Source organism: Crocodylus siamensis, chromosome 4, assembly GCF_052110815.1.
Source record: "Crocodylus siamensis isolate JL-2025a chromosome 4, ASM5211081v1, whole genome shotgun sequence".
Lineage (NCBI taxonomy): Eukaryota > Metazoa > Chordata > Crocodylia > Crocodylidae > Crocodylus > Crocodylus siamensis.
In genome coordinates, this window is record NC_143398.1 from 227,037,053 (window position 1) to 227,055,632 (window position 18,580).

Consider the following 18,580-nt stretch of genomic DNA (forward strand, 5'->3'; position numbering starts at 1 on the left):
GGCAGTAGGGGCACAAGGCAGCCATAGAGACACTCTGGAGGACTCAGCCTCCAGTTCCTTCAGGGTATGCCCCACAAGTGTGTCCTGCAGCACTTTTTTGGGGGGTGTTGTTTTTTGATACTGGGATTTCCAACAGGACAGGAGCTCCTAAAAGTTCTAAATCCTAACATTTGCTGACCAGGCTGCAATGACATAGGTAAGTTTATCACCAGGGTTGATTAGGCATTGAGGGACAAAGGAAAAATTTTCTATTCTATTTGGAAATTCCAAGGGCTTCATCAAAACAGCACCAACCACACCAAATTGGTTAACAACTGGCTAATAGCAATCAAGAGGTATTAGCTGCTGGATGGAAATAGACCCAGTGCTTCAGAACAGAACACAGACTTCATACATTCGTGTTTTGTCTTTGAAACACAGGGGTAAGGTCTGTATAGCTCTTTAGGAATATGCCAATCTCACCCTCAAGTTCTTTAGTCCATGCTGATGGTCCTAAGTCTTCCGCCTCATTCTTATCTTCCTCTTGGTGAAGCTGCAAGTGGTGCAGGGAAATTTGGAGTCGGAAGGGGAAGGGTTCACCACAGTTGTCAAAACTACTTATTAGTATGATGGATGGCTTATAAAGCTGTTGAATTCTAGCAGTGATGGATTGACTGCACATGCACAAGTCCTGACATATTGCCATGTACCAGTGTCACAAGATGAAGAACTGTTTGCCCAAAATGGTCTTTTAGGAATTTTTAAAATGGTGTGGGCTACTCAACCAAAACCAAATATGTACTGGCAAGAGAGGAATCATGAGGTTTTTAGTGTTTTACCCATGATTATAGAGTGTGGTGAATTCTATATATGCGGAGGAGGCCAGAGAATACAGAGTATAGATGCAGTGACTCAAAGTTCACGTCTGTTAAGCTATTAGACAAGATGTCTTTCAGAAAGGCTTTTGTTAATTCCCACGGTTACAATAGGTACATTGCAAAATATAAATATAATTTAAATTAGTTTGTCCTGGGAGTCAAACATGACCAGAAGCAATTCATATTTCCATTTGATTCTGTTAAAAACTATTTTTTTTGAGCATCAATAGGAACTGCTGCCTCCAGGCTGATTTTTGCTATCTGTGAGGTCCCTCCTGCTCCCTCACACTTTTGATCTGCGTATATCAAACGCTCCACCTTCTGTTCTTGTCTTTTCACCACTTCTGATCTTTTGTTTTCTTTTTCAACAAATGTATTATTAATTCAATGAAGACAGGAGAACATATTTGAAATGCCAAGTATAAAGTACTGGGACAAAACAAATGTAGACATTAAAAGTAAAAAACAAAAACTTTCAACAGGGGCTTAGGTAGGGACCACATTTATCTTAGTCATTAAAAAAGGTCATGGGTAGCAGAAATGAGTTTAATAAATCCTACTGAGAGAGCAGTCTCATGTGAGGATAGCGGGCAGCATCCTCAGCTATACCACATCTACAGAGGCAGTAGTTCCAATCCCCAGATGTGGTTGTTTGGTGCACACCACACTATCCTTTTTTTAAAAAAAAATGGCTGAGCTTGCATCAGAGATGATGTCACATTTCAAAGGCAGGGCTCTCATCGGGTTGTATGTGTCACCAGTATTTATTTACATTTTATGTCAAAGTCCATGTGTACTTATAGTTGTGCTTTTTATTCTTTTATGAGAACAATAATTCTTTATTTCACCTTGAGTCAGCTGGCTGTGTAGAACACTGAAGGATCAAATCTCCTACTTGCACTTTTTTTTATGTGTTTATATGTATCCTTCCTTCTGTTCCCATGGTTCTTGTTAGGTGTAGCAATATTTTGTGATGTTTTGTTTCCTCTGTCCAAAGTAATGTTTTGCAAATATTTCTGTATATACTGTTTTGATATTTCTAATTCTGATTAACATAATATGAAGTGGTATTTTAATTAATATTGTAAATCAAGTGAGGATTAAGTTTTGCTTTCTCTTTAGTTCTGCTAGTCTTCTAATGGTCACAGGCATTAAACAGTTTTTTTATATGGAGAAGCACAGAGTTTCGGAATATATAAAAAGTGTGTGTGTGTGATATTCTCAGTTCTCACAGTTTTGAATAGCAGTAATGACCTTGGCTGGGCATTCCTGGGGGTTAATGACATGTCCTAGAACCTCATTTTCTTCAACTAGAAATTACCTTCTATAAATCAGTCAATAATACATTTATGCAAGTGCATGTGAGGCAGAAAGCAGTGAGCGTCATAGATACAAATATGTTTATCAAAAAGAAAACTTTTGTTTCTATAAATTTGCAACTTGTATTGCTTTTTGTTTTTTCATTTTTATGCATGGAGACATTTTCTGTTTTTTTCTCTTCTCTAGTGATTTAAAATCTTTGATTGCATTTTTCACTGAAGAAAGTAGCTTAATTACTCTTGATGAATTTTACATATCTAGTACTCACTATTATGATTCAGTTATATAAATTACTTACAGGTTTGTCTATAGATTATTTGGAGAACAAGCTATATTGGATCAGTTCAGGAAATGGAACCATAAATAGATGCAACTTGGATGGTGGTAATTTAGAAGTGATAGAATCAATGAAAGAAGAATTAACAAAAGCTACAGCTTTAACCATCATGGGTAAGTTTAATGGTAATGTTTTTATTATTCTTAACATCAATTGGATGCCAAGATAGATTCATTGTGAGTTGTATAAAACACAAATGATATATTCAAAATAGACTTCATTAGTGATTTTATTTTAGTTTCCTTATCGTTTTCATTTTATTTTAATTTTTTTAGCTAAGGTATTTTAGCTAAGTCTCTTCAGAAATCACTGGAATTTGAATTTAGGACCTGAACTACAGATGTACATTTCTAAATGGTCCAACTTTCTCTATAGATTCAATAGGTGCTGTTGATTCCAAACCATTCAAAAAACTATATTATAACTCAATTCCAAATCTGTATAATAATCCCTTTTTTCTTTAGAAGATACCGAACGAAGTAACGTTGAGATGCCAAGATAGAAATTATATTAATTGGAATTCCAAGTAATTTTTAGAAATCAAAATGTCTTATAAAATTGTCTGAAATAGCTAGGATGCAGTTGAATAAGGACAAGGTTGGGGAGAGACTGAATAGGTAGCAGTTCTGAAGAAAAGAATTTATGGATTATAGGGGAACACAGACTGAACACAAGCCATCGATACACTGTGGCAAAAAATAAAAACAACAGCAACAAAAAACCGTAGACCTCGTGCTGGTATTTATAAACAGGATTGTCAAATGCAAGACATGTGAAGTCATTCTTCCATTACTCAGGACTGGTAAAATTTCAGCTGAGGTTCTCTGGCCAAGCTTAGCCATCACACTTCAACCAGGAAATGGAATAATTGAAGAGAACCCATGGGAAGCTACAAGGGCATCAGAAGTTAGGAAAATGTGCTTTGCATAAAAGGTATGAATAATAATTATAATAGCGTCTAGAGAAAACTGAGTGGAGAAACCATAGCAGTCTTCATGTATATAAAAAGACTGTTGCAAAGAAGCAGTTTAAACTGGTCTCTGTGTCCACTGGGAATCAGACAAGAGGTAAGGGATTTCAATTACAGTAAGGGAGTTTTGAATTGGACAGTAGAAAAAGCTTTCCAAGTATAAGGATTGTTCGGCACTAGAATGGGTTACTTAGGACAATGGTAGAATCTTTGGAAGTTTTTGAAGAAAGGTCAGACAGACCTCTTTCAGGCTGTAGTCGATATTGTATTGGGGCATGAAGATGAACTAGACAACCCAACAATGTCCTTATAGTCTTCTTTTTTACGATGCCATGTTTCCATTTAATATTTTTTCCCATATTTAAACTAGTAAAAAAAGATGTATTTAGATGTGTCAGTTAGAAGTTAGGTGGCATGTAGGACATGGTGGCATCTTATAAGCTGCTCTCTGAATGAGTTAGGGTCTTGTTACACATTAATTTTAAGTGATTCCTGGAACTTTTAACCCCTGGGATGTCCATACGTTAGCACCTGAAACTATTTCTAAGCACACATTAGGTGGCTTAAAGTTACAGCACTCCAGGGCAGAGTTATCTCTGATCCATGTTGCCCAGCTTGTGTTCCATTAATGAGTGCCCCCTCTCACCCCCAAAGATGAGCCATCCAAATTGCAGTCCTCTGACATCCCAAGGTGCAATGTCCCCTTCCCACCCTCCTTTACTACATGAATAAACTTTCCACCCTCTGAACTGTACTGCCTGGGGATGATTCTGCCACCAAGCCCACTCCCACTCCTGCCCCCAGGGTGTGTGACCTTCCCACCTCCTAGAGTGCAAACCCCATGCATACAGCCTGCAGAGCATGTGCCAGCTAGCCAGGTCACAAGACACAGAAGGATTCAAAAGTGGGGTTTAGGGTGGTTGGGGGCCAAACAAGGTAGGGGGATTGATTGGGTTCCCAGGAGCTGGGGCTTCCTCCATGGGGCATGGGCAGTAGCTCCCCCACAAATGCCTTCAGTGGCTGGCTTCATTTAACCACCCTTCCTCCACCCCCATTTCCTTTCCAGCTCCCACTTCATTACCCTCCCACATCCCAGTAACTCCCTGCCTCCCAGCTTCATGCCCCAACCCCAGTCCATCTCTTACACCCCACCTAGATCAGGGATAGAGGTCTGTCCTGTCTCATCAGCCCTGTAATTGCAACTGAAAGTTGTAGCTCCTATTCAGGCCCCTGTTCACAAGCCCTGTAGTGCCTAGTCACAGCTGTGCAGGCTGGGGACAGTCAGAGCAGGTTTTAGCATTAAGGTGTGGCTGTTCCAAACTCAAGCTAGCACTAACATTGATCAACATTTAAGCAGCAAAAAGTGCAACATGTAACAAGGTGCTTAGTTTATAAGGACCCAACTTTCCCTACCTTTAAATTAACATGTTTTCTTTTGTGAAGGTTGCTCCCGGGACCATTATCAGAGAAGCTGCATGCCTATTCAGGCTGTGATATCCCCATGTAGACATTTTTTCCTTTCTTCTGTTTCATTCCAGGCAAAGTGGAATCAGTTGGGGAAGCTGAACATAACCTTTGTTCTTCCAAACCCCAGGCTTGTGCTATAAAAAACTCTCCTTTAATAACAGTCCCACAAGAGATAAAGCTGCTGAGGAGATAGTTCAATACCTTTCTCTGTTGTATAGAGCTTTTTTTCTAGAATGTTGTAAATAATTACACTATTTACTTGTTAACATATGGTATTCTTTTTATACAACACCAACACAAACACTGGTTGTTAGAAATAGGTTCAATTCTATGGCTCTGGTTAATTTATATTTGAGGAAGCAAGGATACCAAGGTCATTCCTCTTCTCAGGTCGACATAAGTAGTGACTGACAAAACATCAGGTCCAAAAATAAAGAAATGAGAAATAAGAGTTAGAAAAAAATTATATACAATTTAGTTAAAGCTAAATTCATGTAAGATACTCAGGGATCCTGGTTTTCTCTGTTTAAAAATTGCAGATTCTCTGATAATACACCCCCCACCCATTCTATGATTTAAAATAACCCAAAGTGTACATTTTTCATAATTAAAATGAATCCTGCTATATAGGTATCAGTGTCTTATTGATATATTTATAATTTTAAAGTAATTTGGAAGCCTACCAGGGCCTCAATCATTGTAATAAAACACATTATAAATGCCTATATATTTTGGCATTTGATTTCTGTTTATCATAGAAAATCTGAGCTCTCTCTACCCCCTTCACTCACAAGGATGTGGGTCCAGCTGTGGCTGTTGTTTTCTATCCTCCCAAGCTTTGTGGTGCTGAACATCCCTAATATGTCCCTGTCCATACTGTTGCCCCTCATAATCAAACCACTTCCCCCCCTCAGCCCTGCTAGTGCTCCTCAACCTGACCCACAGCCCCCTGTCCCTGCTGGTTCCCCTCACTCCCCACCCACTGGACTTCATACTTCCAACCCACAAACCCCCACACCCGAGGTGCTCCTTACTCCCAACCCACAGCTCCCTGGCCCTGCCAGTGCCACTTACTTTGACTTGCATACCCTTGGCCCCCAGCCCTGGTAGGGGGGACCCCCACTTACCAGTTCTACAGGGTCCAGAGTCTTTAGGCCCTTGCCCCAACCCCAGCAGCACCTAAGCCCCAGCTGTTGCCAGTGGCAGATGGTGGCTGCTATGGCCTGAGTGAAATGTGAGACACAGCTCCCCTTCTCCCATGGACAGCACCACTGCAGCAGAGCCCATGGAAAATGCAAATGCAGGCTCCCCACTGTGGGCTCGGGGTCCCAATAGTGAGGGAGGGAGGGAGGGAGTTTTGCAGTGCTGGGTTTGGGGGTGCTGCCCAGATGGGGTATTGCATAGGGTCTGAGACTGGAGCAGGAATGTGCAGCATAGGCAGAAAGTGGGACGGAGCCACGGGGACTTAGCTGGAGGGGATAGTGGGGGTAGGAAGGAGATGACTCCCAGCCACTGCATGCAGTTCATGGGGAACATGGGGGTCACATGCTCTCCAGATTTGTGCATGGGGTGGAGGCAGATGTGGGTTATGTGCTGCAGACCTGGGGCCCCCCACCATGCTGCTCTTCCCCCAGGGCCTCCACAGCCCTGCAGGTGGGACATGACACAACACAGCAGAGTGGGGTGGGGCAGAGGGGGCTTCATGCTGCAACCTTGGGAGCCTTGCACCACCATGACGAGGCGTTCCTTGCTCATTTGCCCATGCAGCAGCAGTGGGAGTGACAGCATGGAGTTGTTCCCCCCACTGCTGCCAAGAGGGCAGAGGTTGCCTCACCGTGGTGACACAGGGCTCCAAGCAGTGACACTGAGCTGCCCTGCCCTACCGAACACTGTCCTGCCATGCCAGGTCCTGCCCACTGGGCCACAGGGGCCCTGAGTGGAGAAGTGGAGCAGGGAGCCCAGAGTCCATAGAGGGACCCCACCCCATGCACAAATCTTGGGGGTTTGTGATCCCCGTGCCTCTACTGGGAGTATGCAGAGTGGATGGGAGCCAGGCCCCCACTGCCCCCCCGTATGATCCACCTTTGGCTCCATCCCATTTCCTGTTGAGGCCCCACAGCTGCACATTCCAGTTTATGCCCCAGGTCCCAGGCCCCATGTACCACCCCAGCTGGACAGTGTCCCCAGCCATGTTCACTTCCCTCCTTCCCTCCCTTGGTCATGATGTGGGCCTTAATCCCCCTGCCCCCTGACTTACCTGCGGGGAGCTTCTCTCCACACTGCCTGACTGCACATGCATGTGGTGTCCCCTGGCTGATCATCCTCCTCCCATTCCCTTGCATCTGCTTTCAAGCTGGAACTCTGTCAGCCTACAAGGGAAACCCTTTGTTTCCCACACATTTTTTCCTTTAAAAGAGAAAATCTGTGGGGGGGTTTCTTAAAATGAGAAAATCCACATTTTTCTTCTTTTTTTTCCATGGAGAATGGAAAAACTGGATCCCTTGTAAGGACTAACAAGGCAATGCCAGTATTATGATATGGAGTCATAGTAAGACCCCTCTAACACCAGGGATCACTTGGAAAGGAGAGTTTCCCATTTTGACTCATTTTCTCTGATGATTCTTGTTCTCCCTTTTCCCAGTGCAAAATAGTCCATATTTTTTGACCACACAGGTACAATGCAAAAGACCCTTTTCTATGATATTGCTGAAGATAATCACTGGAGGAAGGGGCTGGTATTTCAGAAGATATATTGGCTGGTAAATTGGTTGTTCTCCATTCTATTGGAGGATGATAATTTGAAAAGTAAAAGTGGAAAAGCAACTGTTATTTGGGCGCCTGCAGTCTGGGAGTGGATATTTAATCTTTTCTCTATCTAGCTATATCTATACATAGTTATAAATGAAAACATCTGTTCTGTCACACAATGCAAACATCCACACACACACTTCTAAATGAAGGAAAATGAACTCTAACAGCACTAGAAGGTTTTAGGGTTTTCCAAAATTCTTGTCAAATATATGCTCTCTTCCCTCTCCAATTCAGTTTATTTAAACTGTTTGTGTTATGTAGCCTGAAAACAGGTCTATTTGATATATTTGGTTTGTATTAATATATATGTACAACTATTTGACCTGCCTTTCAGGGCCCTCCAAGTACCTAACTGTGCTCAAAATAGTTTAACTTTTCTCTGACTGATTTAACTTATTGATCATATGTTTTTGTTAAACTTTTAATATGTATAGGGGTACATAATTGGGACTTATTAATTACAAAGGCTCCAATTTAAATTGATGAAATTGTAGTAGCTTAACTTCAAAGTATTTGACATAGCATAAGGCATCACAATATTGATCCTTTTAAAGTTTTAATTCACTCAAATAGGTTTAATATGTAAATATCAGACGGATATGAATTTTGAGTGTTTAGAAATTATTTGTTGGTGGGAAAGCTGTATATGAGTTTTATGTCTCATCTCAAAAAGTGTCACATTTAATGAATAAAAATGAGCTTCCATTGAATAGATTGTGCCTGAGATCCTTTGTTTAAATTGATGCTAACAGAAAAGCAAAACAAAAACCAAAAACCCCCACGCATCATGGTTCCTTTGGGCAGCTATGAGAGGTCTTTGATAGATATTGTTAAGGGTATTTGTTCATGCCTTTGATTTGATGTCCTCACAGATATGGCACCTGCATAAAATCTACATTTGAGTTTTGACCAGGATGGAGATGATCCCTCTGGGATTGCTTTTAGATAAAAAGAATGTATAACTATTATCAGAATGTCAGCATTTCATGTTCACTTGCATTAAGAATTAGTAGAATAGAGTTTGTCCATGTGGATATTTGATACTTTGTTTTATAGTTTTTTAAATATGATATAAAGTACTCTTTATTTTGTGATAATAGGCCATTTTATATGTAATGGCTCTTCACATTCAGAATTACCAAACAATTTCATAGGGCATCTAAATATTTTTAAGCCTTTAATCTGCTCTTTGTCTTTGTAAGAGACAAAAGTGTGACAATCTGCAGTATGACTGTATATTTACTTAGTAGCCATGGATAGTTTTATAGGGGGAATTGTAAGAAGTACAAAATGGCCTTGATTTGAACAAACATACAAAACACACAAACTCACTCAGGCAAGGTTCTTTGGGTAGATGTGATATCTTTTATTAGACCAACTGAGTAGTTGGAAAAAAAATTTTCACAAGCTTTTGGGCACAGTCACCCTTCATCAGGCGTGGGGAGTCTCTGTTGGTCTGTGACTCCAAGGAATGAGAAAAGCTAAAAGTGACATTCCTAGATGAGCAGAGACTCCCTATGCCTGACAAAGGTGACTGTGCCCACAAGCTTGCTAAGAACTTGTTTTCCATCTACTTAGTTGGTATGTCCTTAGAACAACACAGCTACAACCAAAAACCCCACAAACCTACTCCACATTTATCATTCTTATTTGTTCAAGACCACAAGAAGTTTTTGTGTGATATCTTTATGGGAAAACTGTATAGTTGGAAAAGGTGTTAAATGACTTTCAGAGAAAACAGTAGCTTGTTTCTGTCTACTTATATATAGAAAGTTAGAAACAAACTATTATTTTACACACACACACATACATATCCTTGTGTGTATATCTATATAGAGAGAGCACTGTATTTGTATATTTCATAGATTTCATAGACATCAGGGCTGGAAGGGACCTCAGAAGATCATCGAGTCCAGCCCACTGCCCAAAGGGCAGGAAGTCAGCTGCGGTCATAGGTTCCCAGCAAGATAAGCATCCAATTTACTCTTGAAGGTATTCAATGTAGGTGCTTGAACCAGCTCCAAAGGCAGGCTATTCCAGACCTTGGGGGCTTGGACAGTAAAGAAATTCTTCCTTATGTTCAGCCTGAAACGGTCTTGCAATAGTTTATAACCGTTCGACCTCATCACCCCTTGGGGCACTCTGGTGAACTAACATTCCCCCAGATACTGATGGTCAACCCTGATAAACTTGTAGGTGGCCATCAGATGACCTCTGAGCCTGCACTTTTCCAGGCTAAAGAGCCTCACAGATCTCAGCCTGTTATCATGCTGTCTGTTTTTCTGACCTCTGATCATGAGCGTGGCTCTTCTCTGGACTCTATCAAGCTTCTACACATCCTTTTTGAATTGTGGGGCCCACAGCTGGACGCAGTACTCCAGCTGTGGCCTCACCAAGGCCAAGTACAAGGGGAGAATGACATCCTGGGATTTGCTTGAGAACATCTATGGATGCAAGCCAGCGTTTTGGTTGCTTTAGTAGCCGCAGCATCGCATTGCAGGCTCATGTTCATCTAGTGGTCAATGATGACCCCCAAGTCTCTTTCTTCCATAGTGCTAGCCAGCGTAGCACTGCTGAGCCTATAAGGATGCTGCAGGTTTTTCCTCCCAAGATGGAGATCCTTGCATAAGGTTCTTGTCCGCCCATTTGCTGAGCCTGTCCAGGTCAGCCTGTATTACCTTACTGTCTTCAGGTGTGGATGCTTTGCCCCAAAGTTTGGTGTCGTCGGCAAACTTGGCCAGTCTGCTTCTGATTCCAATGTCCACATCATTAATGAAGATGTTGAACAATATGGGTCCAAGGACAGAGCCTTGGGGGACCCCACTGCTCACAGGGCACCATGACGATTGACTTCTGTCAATTACCACTCTCTGGGTCTGACCACAGAGCCAATTTCCCAGCCAGTGGATTGTGATGGACCCAAGGCCACAATTGGCCAGTTTTGCCAAGAGCTGATCATGGGATACCAAGCTGAAGGCTTCTTTGAAGTCAAGATATATGACATCAATTTCTTCTCCCTTGTCCAGGTGATAGATCACCTGGTCATAAAAGGAAATGAGATGGTCAAGCAAGACCTACCCTCAAGAAACCCATGCTGGCTATCCCCCAGGATGTTGGCGTCAGCCAGTCTATTAAGGATGGCCTCTTTAATAAACTTTTCTAAGATCTTCCCTGGGATAGAAGTCAGGCTGATGGGCCTATAGTTTGCCGGATCCACTTTGTTTCCCTTCTTGAAGATAGGTACCACACTGGCCTTCTTCCAGTCTTCAGGCACTACACCAGAATGCCAGAAGTTCTCAAAGATCCGTGCCAGAGGCTGGGCTATGATGCTCACCAGTTTCCTGAGTACCCTGGGGTGTAGATTGTCAGGGACGGCTGACTTGAAAGTATCCAGCCTTTCAAGGTGTTCCTTCATGAGGTCAGCATTGATGGAAGGCAGAGGATCTCTCTCACCCGGACCTCCCTGTCCTGTAGCAGGCATGGGCATGCCATGGGACTGATGAAAGACCGATGCAAAATATCCATTTAATATGTTGGCTTTTTCCTGGGCATCAGTTGTCCCATCTGGTTCACCAGGGATCCAATGTTGTCCTTGCTTTTCCTCTGGCTCCCCACATATCTGAAAAATAATATATTTGTGTGTGTTTCTGTGAATCGTTATATTTGTGTATATAGTGGAAACAAAAAAATATATAAAAACAAAAAATAGACACTAAGAAGCCATTGTTTTAGCTGGTATTTACCTTAGGCCATTCCTGCTTCTTTCCCCAACCTGAAGAAGGGCAATTTTTGCCTGAAGGTTTGAATAACATCTTTGTCAACTATGTAGCTGGTTCAATAAAAGATCAGAATTATCATTAATATCGGTTATTATCTCAAGGTGCAGATACACAAGAGGGATCACTAGAGAGCAATTCATCCTGAATTTTATTCCATAATAAATGTATTACATAAGTAGTAAGTATATTTTTTTGCTGTAGTAAATAATGAAATCTGAAATTAGCTGTCTATAGTAAGTGGCGTCACCATATCTGACCTATAGGGAGCTTGATTTCACTGAGGATAAACCATTTGCCCTGGAATAAAACTACCCAGGGAAGAAGATAACTTTGGTAAAGTTACTACATGTTTTTCAAGCAATAACTTTACTGTGGATTTGAATAGTTTGTTGCACAGTAGGGTTTATACCTTGTTCTTCCTCCACAATAAAGTCAGTTTCCAGCACTTGATCTGGGCTACAAGTTCATGCCCATATTCTTGTTGTAGTGGTAATAGAAAATAGCTTTTTACGTACAGGATAGCCAAGATTTAATATAGAATTAAAAACCTAATCAAATGAAGAATTTCCAAATCAAAGTCAGACCAGAAAAGGAAGAGAGAATAAATTATAAATAAAAGATAGAGGATCAGAATGAGAGATATACAGATGATTAAATAATATTAAAAACAGGTTTGGAAAATGCATTTTTTTCTTGGAAAGTTTATTGTCATATTTATTTCCTACTACGTGTACCCTACCACAAACATCAGCCTTGCAAAATTGGGATATGTGACATAAGTGGGGAAGCAGATTTGAAAGGCACAAAGATCTTTAGATGGAAGGCTAAAGGATTTTAGAAAAAGGTGTTTTGGTTCCCCACATGCTTTGCTTTGTAGCCTGTCTTGGTTTGACATCATCATCTGTGCTGCCACTTTTAATAACCATTTGGTGTCCTCTTGTCCTTTGGATTTGCCAATTTTGGCAGGAGTGTTTGGAATTAGATGCAAATTAGACTTTCTAACACTATGGTACTTATTATATTGAAAATATACTTGTTATGAAATGGTCTGTGAGATCAAAGTAGTGATCACTGTACAAGCCTTCCAAAAAGGTGGAGAGAGAGATTTTAAGAAAAGTCTACTTTTTGGGGTGGAGGATGCTGAGGGAGTGGGGATGCAGAAAACAGAAAACATATTTCTTGTAATACAAAAGAATGAAAAAAGATGGACCTCATTCTGAAAACCCTATCAGTCAATCCAGATTTATGTTTAAAGGATTGTTTCATTAAAACATATTCCATATATTTGGTAGTATACTGTGGTGAAGTTGACTAGTTTTCCAAGTTGTCATCTGGATATTTCCAGATATTTCCCTATATTGGACTTCAAAAATATAGGGAAGGAAAAAAGTCTTGTAAGATTATTTTGTTTGTTTGTTTTTTCTTTTTATTCTCATGAGAGTTCTCTTTAAACATCCTAGGAAAATGTCTTCCTGAATCCTATACTACAAGATCCTATTTTTTACTATTTTCTTAAACAGACTAGTCAAGAAACTTTATATCCTACCTTGCAAGATGCAGCAACCATTGTAATAAGGGTATTCTATTGGAATTTTTTCCCTTTGGATCTTTTCAAAATGCAGGCTGAAAGTAGTGTCACCCTTAAATTTAAACCATTACTTTTCTTACTCTTCTGTCCTAATACCTGGAAGTTCAAGATGCGAAGCACACTTTGCTTGAATGCTTTGTTTATCTTGGCCAAACAAACAAGATCCTAGAATTTGGAAGGTGATTCATCTGGCATCAACCTTGGAAAGGTTATTCTGCCTCTAAACTGAGAATTTCAAAATTGATTAAGGAGTATTTAGAGAAGATTACTTCAGCACTTGGAAGGAAGCCTCAAATGTATTTAAAGCTCATGTGATCAAACAGATGGAGTCTTTATAGGCAGAGAGAGCAGAGGTCCTTTTAGTGTAATGCAACTGCCTGGACATTAGTGTATAATTTTAAATGTTACACTTTGTTGGATGTATATAATTGGATGCAGGACTTGGCAGAAGAGTGCTGTCTGTGTGATGGGGCCTGCTAAGCCCTACGAGTGTGGATTTCTTGTACTTCAATAAGAGGTCCCATACAATGATATAGATGATTGGAACGAAAAGTTTTCGTAAAAAACAGGAATTGCTACAGGAAAGCCAGGAATTAGTTGTCTAATCTTATAGCTTCCTTTTGATCTTTAGATGATGAGCTTTAAATAAACCAAATTCTAGGTACCATATTAGACAAACATGGAAAAGACCCACAGGGGAATTTATCCTTTAAAACCTTGAGTTGGTTAGTAGATAATGCCTTACGGGTGTCCTTCCTAAAACTGATATGCAGGTGATGGCTTGAGGGGGTCCTTTCTAAAACTGCTATGCATTCTATAATAGTAAATATTTAATTATTGTTTTTGCTGTTATGTGAGTATCCATATGTGTACTGATCATGATCAGGTTAATGATTTGGTAGACACTTTACAGAGAAGAAGAGATGGGATTTGTCTTAAATTCACTTAGATTTACCTGAACTGAAAATAAGTTTTCCAGTTGAGACCATATATTGGTTAATAGAATGGCATTGTTTTTAATGTTGATCTTTATCACAGTCTTTAGACATGTTAAATCATTTTTTATTATTTCAGTTGATGTTCTACTTTAAGATGTCTTAGATATTTCAAAATCATAAGACAAACACAGAGGCAATGGAAGAAAAGGGAAGTCAAGTAATCAAAGGTAAAAATGAGGTACACCAGGGAAGGAAAATTAAGACAACAAGAAGGAATTCTATAAATACATTGGTCATATAAGGAAGACCGAGGTAGCTTAATTGCCAGCGTGAGCTGTTAATAAAAGATGCAAAGAAAGAAGAGAACTTTTTAACAGCTACTTTGTCTTCCTCTTCTCAAAAAACATATGCTGCAACCAGACAGTTAGCAAAAAATAATATAAAAAAGGAAGTAGAAATGTTGAGGGTCATGAAAACTAAAAAGTGCTTCAGATAAATTTGATTAATTTGAATGGATTTAAGTAGACAGGGTCTGATGAAATTCATCCCAGTTTGCTCAAAGAACTGGCTGAAAGGATTTCAGAGAAATTGGAAATAATATTTAAAAAGTTATGTGATACAGGCAAAGTTGCAAAGAATGCAAAACAGGCTGACATAGCCATCTTTAAAAAAGGGATAATGGAGGTCACAAGGAGTTAGAAATTAGTCTGCCTAACTTTAGTATCTGGGAAGTTACTGGAACTAATTATTTAAAAAATCACCATGTAAGCATCTTGAAGAGGAAAGGCTGATCACTAGGGACCAGCAAGGATTTATTAAGAAGAAAATTAAACCAAACCAAACCCATTTTATCTCTTTTGACAAAACAATTAAGATGGCGTCACATGTTCACTTGCAAGAGTTGAAATTTATTGGAACATAGAAGCCTATTAAAGTTAGTATGTGTTAGGAGACCATGTCATCATCATGGGCAATCACTTGCAGTCAAAGATGATTGTCTTCCATCAGTGCTGTAACTGTGGGTCCAAAGATGCCTGACAAGACCAATATGGGGTTGACAGGTTCTATTGCAACTCAGGCACATATTTCTGCTTAGGTGGGTGGCTCTGGGGTCGTGGTTCAGTATGCTACACGTTGTTTCTAGCATTCCTACTTTTCCATCTCCTGTTGTCATCATGAGGTTTCAAAGTACTGAGATCCTTGCAGCAGACTCTTCTTCCATTTGGGGTGGTTTTGGGTTATAGTCTCCTACAAGTTGATGTTGTATTTTTTCAAGTTGGCTTTAATGATATCCTGGAAGTGTTTTCTCTGTCCTCCTCTTGAGTGTACATCTTGACTGAGCTGGGAAAATAAAACTTGCTTCAGGAATCTGGAGTCAGACCTCCAGATGATGTGGCTAGCCCAGCAAAATTTATGTTGGAAGATCATCACTTTGATGTTCATGGCGTTTCCTTGCAAAAATACATTAATGTTGGTGCATCTGTCTTCCCACTGGATTTAAAAGATCTTCTGCAAGCAGCACTGATGGTACTTCTCCAGTGACTTGAGATGTTTCCTGTATGTTGTCCACATCTCAGCTCTGTACAGTAAGGTAGGGATCACAACTGCCTGATAAACCATGAGCTTGGTTTTGAACCTGATGTTACAGTCTTCAAACACCCATTTCCCCAAGCGTCCAAAGGCAGCACTTGCCCATTTGAGATGATGTTGGATTTCTTCATTGAATTTCTTCTTCACAGAAGCCTTTTAAGCCTTCTGTGAGAATTGACTTCTGAGGTATGGGAAATACTGACTGTTCTCCAGAGTCTCATCGTAAATCAGAATTGCTGGATGTAGGGAGTGCACATTAAGAGCTTGTTAATGGAAGATCTTAGTCTTCTGAAAGTTAAGCATCAGTCCCATTTTCTCTTATGCCTCAGTAAGGGTGTTGATGATTGCCTAAAGATCTTCTTCCAAGTGACCACACACTACAGCACCAACAGCCTACTGTAGCTCAGTGATTGAGGTCAAGGTAGTCTTGGTTTTGGCTCAGAGTCAGCTGAGATTAAACACCTTACCATCCATTCAGTAGCTTAGCTTCACTCCATCCATTCAAACAGCTTACCATCCACTCTGATTGGAAGCTTCTTGGTGGTCAGATGTAGCATCACAGTAAGGAATATTGAGAAGAAAGTTAGTGAGATGATTATGTAGCCTTTCTTAACTCCAGTCTTAGGAGATAACCCTCATCTTAAGTGGGCGAAACTTTGTAACTCCAGCAGTGAACTTCTTGAACATGCTGGATACCACATGAAAAATTGGTACAGTACAGAAGAAAACCCCCCATAAATCCCACACCACTGCTTATGACATATCACCCTTCCCTGGAACCTATATGGAAAATCCTTAAACATTTGCAACCCATAATAGAAGAAGACCCAGTTCTTAAAGAGATCTTCCCAGAACAACCCCTCCTAGTCTTCAAACAAGCACCATTATTATTATGAAGTCTTTTTGTAGATATAACAGGAAAGAAAAGTTTAAAGTAATGCTTCTGTTGGTTTTGTAATTGTGTGTGTCAGGGGCACTTCCTGAGGATAACATACAGAAGAAGGCAAAACCACTAAGGTAATTGTTTTGAATATTTAATAAGGGGAATACTGGAGGGCTAATAATGGGTCAACTGAAATGAGAGTTAAATTCTCAATGTTGAGTGAGAAACGATTCATTCAGCAGTGAATGAATGCTAAATGGTGAAGGCAGGCCATGGAAGGCCTTGAAAGATTGATAGTCTTGAAATATTTGGGGTATCAACCTAGGTGTTATGCTCTGTGCTGAAGCATAGGCTGTGGATCACAGATTGGAATTTGCTAGGAAATTTACTTTTTTGTAAAAGGGAGTTTCTACCTGTGAGGGGAAAAAGTGATATTTTCTTTCTGCTGATTTGGTGGAAGATATCTGATTAGACAAAGGAAGGAGTGGCAAACAATTTCCAAATGATGGAAGCTTATCACAACAAACAAACAAACAAACAAACAATCAAAAACCAAGTTAGAGGAAAAATCCAACTGTACTGATAGGTGCTACTTACTTCAAGAAACTTCACATGCACCTAAATTTTCTAAGCCATCAGTCTGCTAATTGCCATAACACTATTTGTTACATTAACAGTAATATATGAAATATATCTAGGCAATTTGCCCGGTGCTAAGTAGAGTACATAGTTGTCTTTCTTAAGTACTCAAACCACCATTAATGAAAACTAATGGCCCATCAAAATGTTCATTCAAAGTACTGCTTGAAATCTCCAAAGGACAGTATGCAGTGCTAGTGTAGCATTTTTTTGTCACTTTAAATTGTTCTTTCCCAATATGTTGCTTTTTGTAATGCTAATTACTCTACAAAATGGATAAATATAACGATTGCAACATATACTATAGCGCAGTTTCAGCAACAGAATCGTAATTAGTGATTGGAGAGTACTCTCATTATCATAAATGTAACAATTAAATCATTTTAACTTCAGAATCTTACTTTAAGGCTTAAAATATTGATGTTGCATCCTTTCCCATTTGATGAAGGTGAAATTCTTCTGATACCAGATTCAAACTGTTTTATTTAATTCAAGAGCTATGGTAACAGATAATACTTAGGTTGTTGGAAAAATAATATTAGAATCCTTTGCTTTCTGACTTTATATTTATATCTATCATTATGTTACCTGAGAAATTTACTTTTAGTTTGAAATAGAGAGTGCCTGTAGATGTGTGGGGGTGATGTTCTCATATGCTGTATTTTCAGTGCATTGGAGCAGATTTGATTGATCAAGTCTGCTGGAGCATGCTAACTAGCATGCTCCAGCAGCCTCTATGTCTCATGGATTCAGTGTTCCTGCACTTCAAAATGGATGCTTTAACTAAAGCTTGTTGAATGAGATTTAGTTATACAACCGCTGCTGCCATTTTGAAGTGTGAGATGCTGAATATATGAGACACTGTGGGTGCTTTAATTAGAGAGGCTCTCAGAGCCATTCTGCTTAAAGCACGCCCATCTCTGGAGTACATGTAAACATACCCAGAGTTTTTAGTGAACTTTTTAGAATAAATTTGAACAGTTGAATACTTTACTCTTTAGCTTTTTCATGTAGCTGTCCAACTAAACTGGCTGGATTGTGGCATGCGGTACACGGAGGGTGGCCCCAGGATATCTGGTCTTCAGAATTTCAGGTTTAAAAAAAGAAATCAATTAATGTTAAAATAGGAGACTGTGCTATTGGCATCAATATATTGTAATTCCAAGCCTTTTTTCCTTCTGATTTGGACCATGAATTACCATCCCTACACCCCCTTGCCTTTTAAAAAGCCCTTTCATCCTCACCCCCCGTTAACTCCCCCTGCTACCTTAAAAATAATAACGACAACAACACGCTTTGCAAATTGTATTTCAGTTGAAAAACTTTATTTATTAAAATGTTTTTAAATATCCAGAGATCATGCAATAATGGGAGCAGAACAAAGAAGAATCAGTGTGTAGT

At 39.8% G+C, this 18,580-nt stretch overlaps 1 protein-coding gene across 1 annotated transcript in view; it reads left to right on the forward strand.

Annotated features, from left to right (window-relative positions):
- LRP1B (LDL receptor related protein 1B) overlaps positions 1-18,580 on the forward strand; it is a 1,602,836-nt gene that overhangs the window by 1,061,142 nt on the left and 523,114 nt on the right. The window contains exon 32 of the mRNA XM_090045827.1: positions 2,478-2,627. Within this exon, the coding sequence (XP_089901953.1) occupies positions 2,478-2,627 (150 nt within the window). The remainder of the gene's footprint in view (positions 1-2,477; positions 2,628-18,580) is intronic.